Source organism: Sceloporus undulatus, chromosome 1 (assembly GCF_019175285.1).
Source record: "Sceloporus undulatus isolate JIND9_A2432 ecotype Alabama chromosome 1, SceUnd_v1.1, whole genome shotgun sequence".
Lineage (NCBI taxonomy): Eukaryota > Metazoa > Chordata > Lepidosauria > Squamata > Phrynosomatidae > Sceloporus > Sceloporus undulatus.
Genome location: NC_056522.1, coordinates 11,092,394 through 11,107,199, shown reverse-complemented (window position 1 = coordinate 11,107,199; position 14,806 = coordinate 11,092,394). Strand labels below are relative to the sequence as shown.

Below are 14,806 nucleotides of genomic sequence, written 5' to 3'. Positions count from 1 at the left end.
AAAACAAAACAGAGAGGGATTATAAGAAATTTATTAACCACTCTCCCGTCATTCTTTTTTCAAGAGAAAACAGTAGGCACAGTTGTGCAATCACAGTCTGACACAAACACCTCTCCAATTTTCTTTTCTTTTGTTCTCAGACAAAACACAAAGTAAAACATGTCATGGCTCAACCACCCCTTTGTCTCCCCCCTCCCCCCAATACATACTTAAGCAACAGAAATGCAATACATTACAATCAGCATCACTCAGTTGCACACAAATAATAAATTAAACAAGTTGGAAAACCCACGTGGATTTGGGCAAGAATAAATACCCATGTTATGGTTAAGAGGATGGATCTGGAATAATGACTTCAGTCATTCTTTTGGAAAGGTATTCTGTCTACACAGCTGTAAAATGTCAGGTGTGGATATATATATAGTTTGTTAACTGTCTAATTGGGAGAAGTTGAATTTTTTAAAAAATGACAATATAAATTAAAGGCCTCCTAGTTATGTCATCCATTATACAGTCCTTGGGATTTCCAATAAAAAGACTGCAGGCCTCATACTTGGTCCCAGGTTCTGGACTTTCCACCTAAATCATAATACCTGGCCACATGAGCCATTGGGACTGGTTCAGTATTAAGATAGTTCTCTGGATCCCAGCATGACTGGGCAAACTAAGCAGCTGAAGGATTCTCCTTCTTTGGAGGCCTTTAAACAAAGGCTGGATGGCCATCTGTTGGGAGTGTTTGACTGTGTTTTCCTGCATGGCCCATGGGTCTCTTCCAACTCTATGATTCTGTGACTCCACAAATCCAGCCTGTTGGTCCATTGGCATGCTGATTTTTGGAAAGAGGGACGTGCATGAATCCAGTGTCCCCCCAGTTATGTAACAAACACTCACCCAAAGAGGTAAACCTCATCAGTGTCCCTATCAGGGTATGATGGAGGGGGGATCAAGCTGAAGGAGAGGGCCTCAAAATGCACATATGTTCCCTCCCTGGCAATTTTAATACTTGGGACCAATTTTGAGTCAGTTGGAGGGCTCCTAGAATCCTGATTGTACTCGCTTTGGGCAGCATTTCCCTGTTGGAAGAAGGAAATGAAACAAGCCACATGCCCAATTATATATTGCCTTTTCACCCCCAAGAGTTGCCTCTGCTGGAAAATTTCTCCATGAATTGAGAAGGTCTTTAAAGCTGAGTGCAATGTAACGTTATTCACACCCCAGGATATACGGGGAAGATCAGGGCATTGTACCCTTAAATAAGAATCCTTTCCTTCCCCTGTGGATTCTTCCTTCAGTCCCCAAATCTCTAGCATTGCAGTAACGTAAAATTACAGTTGGGCATAGTGGAGGAGGAATAGAGCCAGTGTGGCATAGTGGTTTCAGTGCTCGAAGACAACTCTGAAGACCAGGGTTCGATTCCCAGCTTGGTCATGAAACCCACTGGGTGACCTTGGGCAGGTCACATACTCTCAACCTCAGGGGAAGGTAATGGCAAACCTTTTCTGAATAAATCTTGCCAAGAAACCCCCATGATAGGTTTGCTTTAGGGTCGCTATAAGTTGGAAACAACTTGAAGGCACACAACGACAACTATTTAGGAATCCAGTTTAGCTATCTAAAGGGACATGTAAAGTTAGCAGAAGAATGTCAACACACCAAATTTAAGAGTTGTGGGCATGAATGATTTTCAATGCCTCACGTTCTGCAATGCTAGAAATTTGGGGACCAAAGGCAAATTTCATGGGGAGGGGAGAGAATTCTTATTCGGAGGCATACCATCATATTCCTCTGTACACCAGTGTTCAATGAATATTTTTAAAAAATAAATACATTTTAGGAAAGGATAGATGATGGGGAAAGGAAGAAGAGGAGCTTTAAATATCTGTCCTGACATGATCCCCACTCCACACCACTCTCTGAAAACATTTTCATTGCTGCACTGGCAGTTTGGTTTGGGATCATGGAAGGGGCAAAAAGTGTTAAAGTCTCCTCTCTGACTCATGTGAAAGCAACCACAAATCTGCAGATTGTGTGGAGATGGTGTGGAGTATCTTTTTGCAATCACGGGTTGTCAATCTGAGCAGGCAGGTTGTGAAGAGGGCAGGTGGAGAAACTGGCAGGCTTTGCACATGTACTCTGCCAATGCTGTCAAAGCCCCCTGAGGTTTTGTGACAGAGCTTCCAGAAGACACTTTCAAGTCCCTGATGGGTTTTGAGATGGATGGATATACATTTCTCCATCCCAAGGGCTTGGGAGCAGGAAATAATCTGATAGACAAGCTTGGCATCTGGTGGGTTCTTTCCCATGACTGATTTATCCAAATACAATTCATACTGGGAAGTATTTGTACCAAAGCTTCCCTGGGGTGGAAATGGGGAGAGGGCAATGTTAGAAGTGGGAAGGCTTTGGTGAGACTACAATTCTCAGAATCCCCTGGTGAGCATGACACAAAAAGGAGAAACATAATGAGTGGAGTGGATGGGAGTTAGGAATCCAAAACACCTAGGGTACACATGTACTGAAGAAATAATGCAGTTTGATACCACTTTAAGTAGCTCCATCCTATGGAATCCTGGGATCTGTAGTTTGCCATGGCAGTTAAAGGGGTGCCAAACGGCATTATTTCTACAGTGAAGATGTGCCGCTAGAAGTCCTAATGTTCCCCTTCCAAGGTCTTGAAAGACATTTTTATGACAATAGTGCCAATGATCTGGAGATGTGGTGGAGTCTCTCTTGTTAGAGGCATTCAAGCAGAGGATGATGGGCAATCAATTTGTGGCGGACAGTTCCTGCTCTGCATTCTGTACTTCAAGCAGAGGCTTGGAACTAAATGATCTACAAAGACCTCTGTAATGTGATTCTTTTCATTTTCATTTTAGGCATTAAGCAAAGAAACACATCTGCTATAAGATTCCATTTCTCACGGGAAGTCTGCAGAAAGCACCCTGCCACTCATCACTGAGAACCCACTGCCCTGTAGAAACACAAAGGACTCAGTGGTAGTCTAGTGACACTGTGGTGTCTACTTGTGTCATTTTCCTGTTTAGAGAGGTCTGCTTCCTCTTTCTGTCCAGAGATACCTGCGGTTACAGCACAGAACCAAAGTTAAGCCATATGAGAAGCTCTCTGGAAAAAAGTAGCAAGGCAGGAGGCACCATTACCAAGTGGAAGAGAAGCTATGAAAAGTCACACTGTCATTTGTACCAAGGCATTCTGGAGCTCATGGAATCTTTGACAGTACTTGAGCCTGGTCAAGTAAGAGGCACTTGATTCACAATGTTTGACAGATCAAAATAACCAATTTCTCAGCTCCAGTAGGCCATGTCTCAGCCTATACTTTCAGATTCTCAAAGGTAGTGCCATCCACTTTTGCTCCCATGACACGCGTTCACCTCTAGTCATAAGTATGTGCAAAACATGGAGGATTCCTCAGATCAATAAGCATGGCCACTCTGCATGCACTGTCCACTTTGCACACAGCTGGCTCCCCACATGGCACTGGCTCCCCACATTGTTGGGAGGGTGCTTTGATTGTGCATTCCTGCATGGCAGAGGGTTAGACTTGATTGCCCTTGAGGTCCCTTCCAACTCTATGATTCCATGAACCTATGAATTGAAGGGCTGTTGTGGAAGTAGCCATCTAATTGTGACTTCTTTCCTGCTATTCTCCTTTAGGGGAAAGGGTTAAATTGGGTGTGCATTGCCATTGGCCTCTGACTTTCACACTTCATTAAAAAGAAGATCATACTTGACATGCTGTCAAGTAAAGTTGAAGGAATTGCCTTTTAATGAGGAGCTAGGTTATGGGTTCATCTAGTCAACTGGTGGTCAACTCGGGGCCCTTATGAGGTTGTTAGAACTTCTATCAGCTTTAGCCAGCAGAAGCAGCAGTGAAGAGAAGTTACAGTCCAACAGCATCTGTAGGGCCATAAATAGTTAACTCTGAGCTAGCCCAACATTTTCTATTCGGAGCCATGGTGGTACTCCAAGCTCTTGAGCATAATCCTTTTTCAAGTGACAAGAAGTTAGCTGCTTTCTCCTAGGGCCACCAAACATAACCAACCTAGGAATGGTACATGATCACAAAGTCTAAGAAACTCCTGTGGGTTTAGGTTGCTGAGTCTTTCTACTGGTGTGTTTTCAGTTTTGCAGTGGCCTCCAGAAAAAAAAATAGCAGACAAGATTGTCAAGGAAAAGGAGAAGAAAAACATATCGATAATGGGAAGCCCTTGACAGAGAATTGTCATTGTTCCAATGATATGGGGCTTTTTTATACTTAAAAATATATAAATAAAGAGTTTGTCAGGCAGACAGGGAGAGTGGGTGGATTGGAGGGGGTTCAGTAGGAACCTGCCTTCTGCATGGTGACTCCCGAAGCTGCTCAGCCAGAGAATATCCAAAGCTAACCAGAGAGCAAACTCTGGTTGGATGTCACATACGAAGGGCACATCCCCAGTGCGTTTCACATTCTCTCAGAACTTAATCGTCCTTGAGCTTCCATCCGGAATCTGCCATGCATCAGGAGTCCCCTGCGCACTACGCCAACCTACAAAAAGCAAAACAAAAACAAAAACAAAAAATAGGATGGGGACAGAGGGGGAAAAAAAGAAAGGTGTAATATGGACCAAGAGTCAAGGCATTCCTGATTACACTTAAGAGGGTACAACACACTGGGTGATGGGAGACACTACTGGAATATGTGTGCCATCCAAGACAACAAAACTCCCTCATGGGAGAAAAATACAATGGCCCCAATCCAGCACATGCAGTGAATTATACACAACTATGGGTAGCTGAGGATGGAAATGAACACTGCCACATTCACAGAGGAAAATGAAAAACTCAGCCGATTTAATGGGTCAGATGCAAATGTTAATGATCTGGTTGCACATGGGTTTCTGGATGTACTCCTGCATCAACTATTTCACACAGAAGGCTGCATCCACATGTGGTTCTCCCTTGCTGGATCAGGGCCTTTGATGCTAGCCCAACACACAATGTACTCATGAAAACAAAGTCATCAAGTCAATGTAAGGTCTTTGTTGAGAAGTAACATTGACTTCTGATCCCACGAGGAATTCCTGTGACACAAAATTTGGGCAAACATCTTGAGCCCTTCAGACTTGCTGATGCTGTTAGAAGATGAGAGAGTGGAAGTCCAGAATGAAGAATGGAGTCCATATGCGATGTCTTTTATGACTTGAAGAAGTTCTTTTGTCCATTGTATTGCCTTGGTCTTCTCTTCTGTGACAAGGCATGGTTCTTTTGTCCCCAAAACCAGAGACCAAACTCATTGCATTGAGATGGGCATAACTTTGTGCAGCACTTGGCTACATCATGGAACTAATGGATGTTCTCCACAGCAGGAAGAAATGATGAACTGTACAAGAGACATGTGGGAAAACAGATACATGGCCTACCCATTATGAAACCCAGCATGGGCCAGTCCTTAATTACAACATCATACCGTTTTCACATTCGGAAGTAAGTGACAAGAGTCAACTCTGCTTTCAATGGTGTGGAACGTAGGAAGCCCAGATCAAATTCATTGAAACCTTCACAATCTGTTTATCAGACAACAAATGAGTTTTTTTTTTCTGAACATCAAGATGGTTCTAATATGCCATTTGTAATGTGTCACTTTTGTCATCTAGTTCCATACTGGACTAAAACTCCCAGACTCCTGCAGCCAGCTATGCCTACAGAAAGTCCTGGGAATTGTAGTGCAAACATTTAACTTTGCCAAACTCTGTCTAGTTCTCAGCAGACAGTTCATCATATAATACTCCTCCATACACAATGGAAGATTTGAGCTTATGCAAAACTAGTATGTCAGAGTCAAGGCTCAGGCTATACTTCTTTCTATTTGGAAGGAATATGGAGCAGCATTCTGTTTTGCTGCAGCCCAAAATGGGATAGCTGAACACAGACACCTCAGTGGAAATTAGCCCTACAACAGAAGCTTCTCCTCTATCATTCAGGGATCTTCATCCATTTAGAAGCTGCAGAAGGCCTACCAGAGTTTCATATGAATGGGCTTTCCCATCTTCAGGTTCTTTGAAACATTTCCAGGAACTATGTTTTCATTACCTATCTTACCCACTTGACCCACATCTCTTGTGCACAGTCTCTCTCTTTTCCCCTCTCAATCTCAATCTCTTACCAGAAATAAGTATCCAAAAAATTTCTCTCAAGACTTGTACAGAAGGTCAGCTCTGTACAGAATGTCTGCCGTGCTAAAATATGCATTGTGGCCCAACATCAGAAAAGCACTCCAGAAATCTAACAAATTGCTCATAGACCTTGGTGTTTCCCTAACATCAATCATTTATCATACTGCTAGAGAAATGTCCCAGGTCATATTATTGTTTTGGTTTGGTGTTCAGGTCACAATCCATTCTTCTCTGAAAAAAATGTATTATCCTTCTACGTACATCTCACTCAGTTTTTGTTTACTAGCCTCTTCCCTGCTCCCAGTTTTCTAGTTACTTAAGCACTACTCTAAGGAAGTCTATAAGCAAAGGCTTACTTCCATTCAGGGAACAAAGGTACTGTACAATGCCATAGATCAAAGATGGACTCTTGTAAAGAATCCAGATATCTTAATGTAACTTTGTCATCACTCTTGTGCTCCTTTCCTAAAATGTAAGGTAAGCCTCCATACTGCTGAAGGTCACATGTATTTTCCTTTCAACCATGGGATAATTTCTACAGTAGCCAACATTTTGGTTTACTGGCCATCTCACCTCCTAAATTATATTGGTTGCGCAAATGGATGATGAAACAGGTATGGATCAATGTGCACTAACCGACTCTTGACAGTGATCTTGTGTGTAACATCTGAGCTCTGGTTTGCGGCCCAAGGAGTTAATGCTTTGGGACTTACTTCTGAGTAAAACTGCACAGAACTAAGCTGTATTTAAAATTTCTGAACTGGGCTGTGCTTTGCATTCTGTTCTGGTTGAGACTAACAATTTTATATTTTGCTTTAATTGGAATGAACAAGTGGTACATCTAGCTCCACCAACTGCTCCAATGCAAGCCCTGAGATCCTTCCCAAATAGGAATTCAGATCATGCCATGAAAAGGCATCCTTGCCCCTATAAGCTTTACTATGTAGCTTCCAGAATCCTTTTGCCAGAATTGCCACATTGATACTGGGAGGCTTTATCTTACCCAAATTCTGGATAACCTAGGGATGTAATTCTTCACTAAGTTTTTTTTTTCTTTCAAAGAGAGCAACAAATATTTTCAGCAATTTTCTTCCTACTGCAAGTCTTCAAAGTTTTTGAAGTCTATTTGCAATTCAGGATTTATTCTGTGAAAAATCCCACATTGTTGTTTTGCATATAAATTAGCATTTTCTGCACAGAAAACAGATCTTTATGCAAGGAACATAATATTCCAGTGCAGAAATATCAAGACCTGTGCAGAAAATGGTGTAATTGAGGATTTATTCTGTGTAAAATTTGCACATGGTTTGGATAGAAAATAGCTCTTTCTGAACAAAACAAAAAAAAATCCACAAAGTTTTCTGTGCAGGAATTAATATTTTTGCATAGAAATATTATTTACCATGGAGAAAAGGATTTTTTTGCACAGAAATTGCTGCAATTGGGGATTCTGTAAAAAATAAATCGCCATGGTTGATTTGCATAGAAAACACATCTGTTTCTGGATAGAAAACAGAAATTTCTGTGCAGAAATTAATATTTCTGCATTGAAATATTATTTTCCACACGGAAAAGGCTGTTCCCCATGCAGAAAAGGCTGATTTCCATGCAAAAACAACCACAAGTCCCAGTTCTTCTCATCACAGTTTCTCAATATTTAAAAAATACGTTTGTCAATCAACTATTTTTCAAATATTCCTTCCATTCCTAGGATAACCTTTCCCTCTCAAACCCAAGGAGCTAACAACCTAGGCAATGGTTATGGATGGCTTAAATAAAGCAAAGCAGAACAAAATGAAAAGTACAAGTAATGCCCTCCAACATTGGCAGGAAAGGTCACTGAAGTGATTTTGGGGCCCAGCACTATGTAATGAACAGAGGGAACTTTAATCCTATTGTGGTATCATTTGTGATAGAGGCTCTGCCTACATCTCCACTTAAACCATGTAGCTATTCCTGTGTAAGGGAATAGCTATGACAGGGGAGGGTCTGAGGCTTGCTTGTTTTTCTGGGACTGAACACATCTTTTCCTATGGGAAAAGTCTTGCCAAGATCTCTGCTTCTACTGAACATTGGGAGTATGTCTACACTGCAGTTATAGCAGAATCCTGAGATTTGTAGTTCAATAAAGGCCTTGGGATCTCTGCCAGAGAGCTCTAATTCAGGGAGGTGGACTAGAGCTTTTTAGAAAAGAATCCTAAAAATGTCATTGAATTACAAATCCCAGGGCCCATGGCAGTTGAAATGGGATTAAACTGCTAATAACTGTATAGTATGGATCCACTCTGAGCGTTGATAGAAGAGGAGGAGATGTCAGAGAGGTTCCAGTGTTTCTTGATTGAAGTGGGAGAAACTAGCTAAGGGATGTGTGGAGACAGATAGTTGGGAGATAAGTGGGAAACCCATGAAAACCAAATTGAGGTCCCATGAGGACCTGGGTTCTAATCCTGACAGAAGGAATGCACTGTCGCCTTCAGCAAAATTTACCCTCTCAACCTCTGCTCTCCAATACAGTAGGAACAAAAGCAATTGCCAAAGGCATCTTGACCAGTAGTGTAATTGTCTGTGCAAATGCTGTCAACATTGTTGGCCATCGTAATTTTGAGAGAGAATTTGGGATCTTTTAATTGGATTTCTAGTATTTCAGGGAACTGTCTTCATGCCCAGCGATTCTAGCTGGTTCCCCAAAATGAAAAACAAGATGACCATTCCCTTATCCTGAAGACATGACATCTTAAAATTATATTTTGTACATTCATACACTAATTACCCATAGAGATGAAGACAGACATGTTTGGCTTGACATATTTATATTATCACACGTGATGTAGGTGTATTCAAGGAATTAATACTTTAAAAAAATTCATAGCCTGATTAGTCTGTTTGTTTTAAAAGAGAGAGAGATTGAAAGAGAAAGGCTATATCTGTACTGTACTGCAGAATGAATACAGTTTGATACCACTTTAACTGCCACGGCACCATCCTGTGGACTTCTGTGATTTGTAGTTTTGTGAGTTTTCGTGAGCCTTCGCTCTGAGAGCTCTGGTGCCACAACAAACTATAAATCCCAGGATTTCATAGGATGGAGCCGTGACAGTTAAACTGCATCCATTCTGCAGTCTGGCAGTAACCAGAGAAAGAGAGAGAAGTAAATAAATGTGAAATCTCTATAGCAGCACAGGCAACTTCCATAAAACATCTGCAACAGAGTGCCATGCAACACTATATGAATGTTGAATGCTTACAGACAAAAATAATAGCTCAGCCTATCAGCATGGAAGGCATCACTGCCACAAGGACCACACAATCTAGATGATAGTTTGACCAGTGTGACTATTTGAGTTTCAAAACTGAAATTTGTAAACCAGTTCCCCTACTTAGCTTGCTATGATCTTCAGAAAATGGAACACTTCCTCCACATGAACATAAAATCTAAGGTGACTGTTTCACCAAAAGGCCCACATGGAGATGTTGAGTTCAACCCACAGGTTCTTCTCCTTCCTAAAGTGAGTAAATTTCTCAAGATGGGCCTTTGTGAAAAAGGAGAAGGAAAAGGAGAAGACAAAGCAGCAGCAGCAGCAGCAGCAGCAGCAGCAGTGGAAGAAGGCGGAGGAGAATGCTAATGAATAACTGGCTGATCCCAACTTGTTCTCTTTGGTGGACTGAGGAGAACAGGCATCCATCCTGCATCACATCCAAAATACTGGTAGGTGCATGAATTGACTACACCTTGCAAACCAGATTCACATTCAGATACATTGGGCCCTTGGTACTCAATGTGTTTGGTTCAAGGACTCCCCATGGATACCAAAATCCATGCTTGTTCAGGTCTCATTAAATACAGTGGCTAGTAAAATGGTGTCCCTTATATGAAATGGCAAAATCAAGGTTTGCTTTATAGAATATATATATATATATATATATATATATATATATATATATATATATATATATATATCAAGGCACGGATACTTGAATCTGTGGCTAAAGAATCCATGGACATGGAGGGCCAACTGTAAAATTCTGTCACTGAAATTTGCCGGTGGTCTTCAGCTTGTTCATTGTGCAAAGATATGGAACTTAGCCAACCACCAAAGAAAATCCAAAGAAATTACCACCAAGTCTCAAAACAAGGTGAGTAATTTTTAATAGTCCAGCTACAAAGAAAGAACCAGAATTTGGACATAGAGCCATTCAAAGCCTCACTCATTATCTAATGGGCCACACTATTTATGGCTGCTGCTTTGGTATGTCCAAGAAACAATTTTAGGATCCCCCCCCCCCCCCCATTTTCTCTAAAGCCATAAAGGTTTGGCACAGGGACTTTAAAATCAAGGTCCATATAAAGGAAACCTCACAAATTAAAAAACTTTTTCATAACAGAATACTAAATAAGTACTAAAGTCTCCTGTGGCAAGAATAAGAATAGTTTTCAGGTGACGAGGCCAGTAAACTTTGTAAAATTAAAGCATCATTTATTTTGTTTATTCCTCTCCTCCTCCTCTTCTCCTTTCAGGCTCTCCGTAGACCACAAAATTAATAATATCCACATAAATCTCCAAAAAAGAGATCTAGAAAAAATGTCGGTGGTCTAGAGACTTTTGAAAGCTTATGTCAAAAGGCTAAAAAAGTAAACTGGTCAATGAGTCACAGAGCAGCTTTGTTTGTTGAATGTTGTTGAGTGATTTTCCATGCATGAAAGAATATGGAGGTGGTGTCTAGTTATTGTCTAGGCCAGGGGTAGGCAATCTTTCTGAGCCGGGGGCCGGGTTGCTGTCCCTCAGACAACTGGGGGGCTGAAGCCAAAAAATAAATAATTAAATAATATTTTTTTTAAAAAAATTAAATATATAAATAAACCAGGACAAATGTAGGACAAAATTTTCAAATGGAAGACACTTTTTTTAAAAAATGGAGGACACGCGAAAAAATTTGCTGATTTTTTAAAAATTTTTAATATAAATGCATGTTTCTGAGGCTTCTATAGATAATTGCCCCCCAAAGGCCCTGGCGGCAATCGGCGGCAGGACCGGGCTGGGGCCAGTCCCAAGGCCTCGCCGGGCCGCATCTGGCCCGCGGGCCGCAGGTTGCCTACCCCTGGTCTAGGCTTTCTGCATAAATCTTTCTAATCCTTTGGCCATGCTCTTCCCTAGTAGAAGGTCTACCCACAAAAAGAGTTGAATTCAATACCTTCTCCTTGTTTCTCCCTTTCATATCTTTACCGTTTTCGAGGGTGTCCTGCACCAACTGCCAAAATGCCATTCAGGCTGCATCTGCACTGCAGAAATAATCCAGCTTGACTTTACTTTAACTGCCATGGCTCAGTGCTATGGAATCCTGGTTGCTGGTTGTAATATTAGAGCTCTCTGACACAGAAGGCTAAATAGCTCACAAAACTGAAGGCTAAATATCTTACAAAATCCCAGAATTTCATAGCACTGAGCAGTGGCAGCTAAAACAGTGTCTGTAGTGCAGATGCAGCCTAAGTCTTCAGGACTAAAGGGTTGATGTCCTGAGAACTTCCCTAGCAACTTAAAAGTCAGAGGTGCATTTTTTAAAAAAAAGTCCCCAAAGTAAACCAAAAAAAATAAAAAATAAAAATAAAAATAAAAAAATAAAAAAAAATAAAAAAGGGGGGGGCAGGAGATGATGGTAGTTGCAGTTGCACTACAGGAATGGTGTGTATAATAGGCCATCTGGGCTATAATATCTCAGTGTAGAGAACATAGGGCTTTGAGGGTTATGTGATGATTATTCAGCACATGGTGAAGTTTTTAAAAAAAAACCTTCAGACATGATCCCAAGAACAGCCATAAGGGCATCAGCTTGTAAAAGTAAAAATAAACACCAGACAGAATTGTGTATTTTAACAATCTAACAGAGCTTGATTCAGTCTGAATCCAGGTTCCACCTACAGAAATTTAGGCCTTTTGTATCAGGTACAGGTGGAATGTTTCATGTATCTGGAGCTTTTGTATGTTGCATCTATGCAAATAAAAATCTGCAATGGGGAAAAAAATTGCAGAGTTAAAGACTAGGACCAAAGGTTAGTTCGTACTGTACTCTCAACTAGAATAGACGCACTGGATACACGAGGTTTTTTATATGTGTTGACTGTTCCAGAAATTTATTCCATGACGATTCTCTTAAGTCGAAGGCTGGCAACTGAATTTAGGCCGATGGGTCTTCTACATCCTTGATGCTTTCACATGAGGTTGGAGATGTAACTTGGTTTAATCGCACAGCAGAGCTAACACTGTATCAGTGGCAGTGTGATGGAAGGGGATTTGTTTGCTGCTGCTGTTGTGTGCCTTCAAGTTGTTTCTGACTTATGGCAACCCTAAGGCAAATCTATCATGGGGTTTTCTTGGCAAGATTTGTTCAGAATAGGTTTGCCAATGACTTCCCCTGAAGCTTATGCATATGGTCACCTAGTGGGTTTCATGGCCATGCAGGGAACTGAAACCTGGTCTCCAGAGTTGTAATCCAACATTCAAACCACTTCACCACAATGGCTCATGGTAGGAAATACAGCAATTTAGGTAAAAGTAGGGGATTCAGCAGCGGATGGAGGAAAAGGCGAAGTATGAAAGGGTTCAAGAAGGCAAGAAGATGCTTTGATTACACAATCAGCATGGAAGTTACAAGAGCAAAGGAAAGGAGGCCAATAAAGATGGTTAGGTCAACCTTCCTATAGTGGGACTCAAGTTGAAGGTTTTTATGTCAGGGGTATGGAGAATCCACTTTGGGTCTTATTCCAGATTTTAAAGGAGCTATTACAAGTGATGACCCGTATTCTTCAAAGTTTTCAACTCCTTTAAAGTTTGAAATAGCAGATCCATAAATAAATAACTGAATATTCACTGCATCCTGATCTGGAATCCTCCAACTGCTTACTATCATCACCAGCTTTAGCCATGCTGGCTTTGAATGATGAAAGTTATAGTCATACTCACTGGGGAGGGTACAAGGTTAAGGAATGCTGACCTAGGAGAAAAGTTAGATGGAAGGAGATTCGTTTTGTTTGGGGTCTGAGTCAGTGGCAAGACCCCTTGGGAAGATACATTAGCAAGACTGTTCTGCAAACTGAGATATAAACAAAAACATGTGTTGTCCTTATAAGAATGTTAAGGTAAAGATTGAAATGCAAAAAAGGAGCATTCAAGGGAATTACCATGCTATGAAGAGAGCAGGAGAATCCATCTGGAGTGGTTTACCTCTTGGGCACTTGGAAGGGTGGTTACCTTTGTAGGAAAGACAAAGTTGAACTTGTTCTTTCTTTGATGAAAGGATGAAGTAAGGAAATGTTGGCGATCTAGAAAAGTCAAGGAGGACACAGTCACACAAACTTAATGAGGAAATAAAGCAGTGGCTATAAGGATTCATTGTCCCTGACAAATTTCAGGCCAAACAATTAGAAGGACATCTTCTGGAAAGCATCCAGAGAAACTTCTCTGAAACCTTGGAGGAGTTCAAGAAGAGCTGATGGATAACTTTTAGAAGGACTGGCAAGGAGTTGATGGAACTTGTTCCTGATGACATCTGAACCCACTTGTTCGTTTTCACATCTTTTCGGTGAGATGTATATTTTGAAGATGAAACTCAGATAACCTATCCACGACTTTCTAATAAGTCCACTGCAAATATTAGTTTTGGTTAACCACTCTATGGGCAATAGTGGCTAGGCTCTATCTCAAACATTCAGCCACCAGAGTACCAAATCAAAAATTGTTGCAGACATAAAAAATGGGTGGGAGAGAAAAGTGCATAAACTGGGATAATGTTGGTTCATCCTCTATAAAGATCAGACAAGGAATATAGAAATCAGGACATAAAATTAATTAGAACTGAAGACTATAATGGAATAAAGAGGAAGATGGGTTGTTGTTGGGTTTTTTTGTTGTTTTTTTTGGGGGGGAAACCCCCAGAAATTATATGGAAGATAACTGGGCAGCAGAAAACCAAGAAGTAATTTTTAATGAATTTTGTATGTTACTTTGAATTGTACACTACTGAATTTTGGGTGGAAAGCAGCAGTTTGTCCTATTTGTCTCACTGAGTGAGAACAAATGGCTAAAAGGTGAGTCTCAGAAAGGATCAAGTCTGATCCAGAATCCATAAGTGAGGTAAACACATTTGCATGGGAGAATATCCATTTTGCCAAGAGCTGCAAACAGTACATGGATTGTTCCATATCAGCTGAACATATCAATGTCTTATTCTTGATGTGTGCCTTTCCTTTTCCTTTCTTTTCTGGAGGAAAAAGAACTTACGGGAATTGCCCGAAGACAATCCAAGAAAGCACTGTAATGATGGAACTGGAGATTGGTATAATCTTGGGAAAGAAAGGCATGGCAGTACCAGGGGTACAGCTTTGGGGGGACAAAATGAGGCCATTGTCCTGATAAGAATTTTGCCCAATCCATGATATTTTCCTTCAGTTCCCCCAAATCTAGCATTGCAATAATGTAAAACTTTAGTTGAGCATTTAGAAATAGTTCAGGCACCCAAGAAATGTGGCAGGCAACATGATCAAGAGAACGCAAACAGCAAATATCAGCGTTCTAGTTCTAGACGTGAAAAATTTTCAATGTCTCATTCTCCGCAATGCTAGAAATCTGGGGACTGAATGCAAA

General features: G+C 40.9%; 1 protein-coding gene across 1 annotated transcript in view; it reads right to left on the bottom strand.

Annotated features, from left to right (window-relative positions):
• Positions 1-1,514: 1,514 nt before the first annotated feature.
• Positions 1,515-14,806, bottom strand: part of BCL11A (BAF chromatin remodeling complex subunit BCL11A) — a 243,377-nt gene continuing 230,085 nt past the window's right edge. Inside the window, exon 4 of the mRNA XM_042472206.1 lies at positions 1,515-4,543. Coding sequence (XP_042328140.1) covers positions 4,460-4,543 — 84 coding nt within the window. The 3' untranslated portion in view covers positions 1,515-4,459. The remainder of the gene's footprint in view (positions 4,544-14,806) is intronic.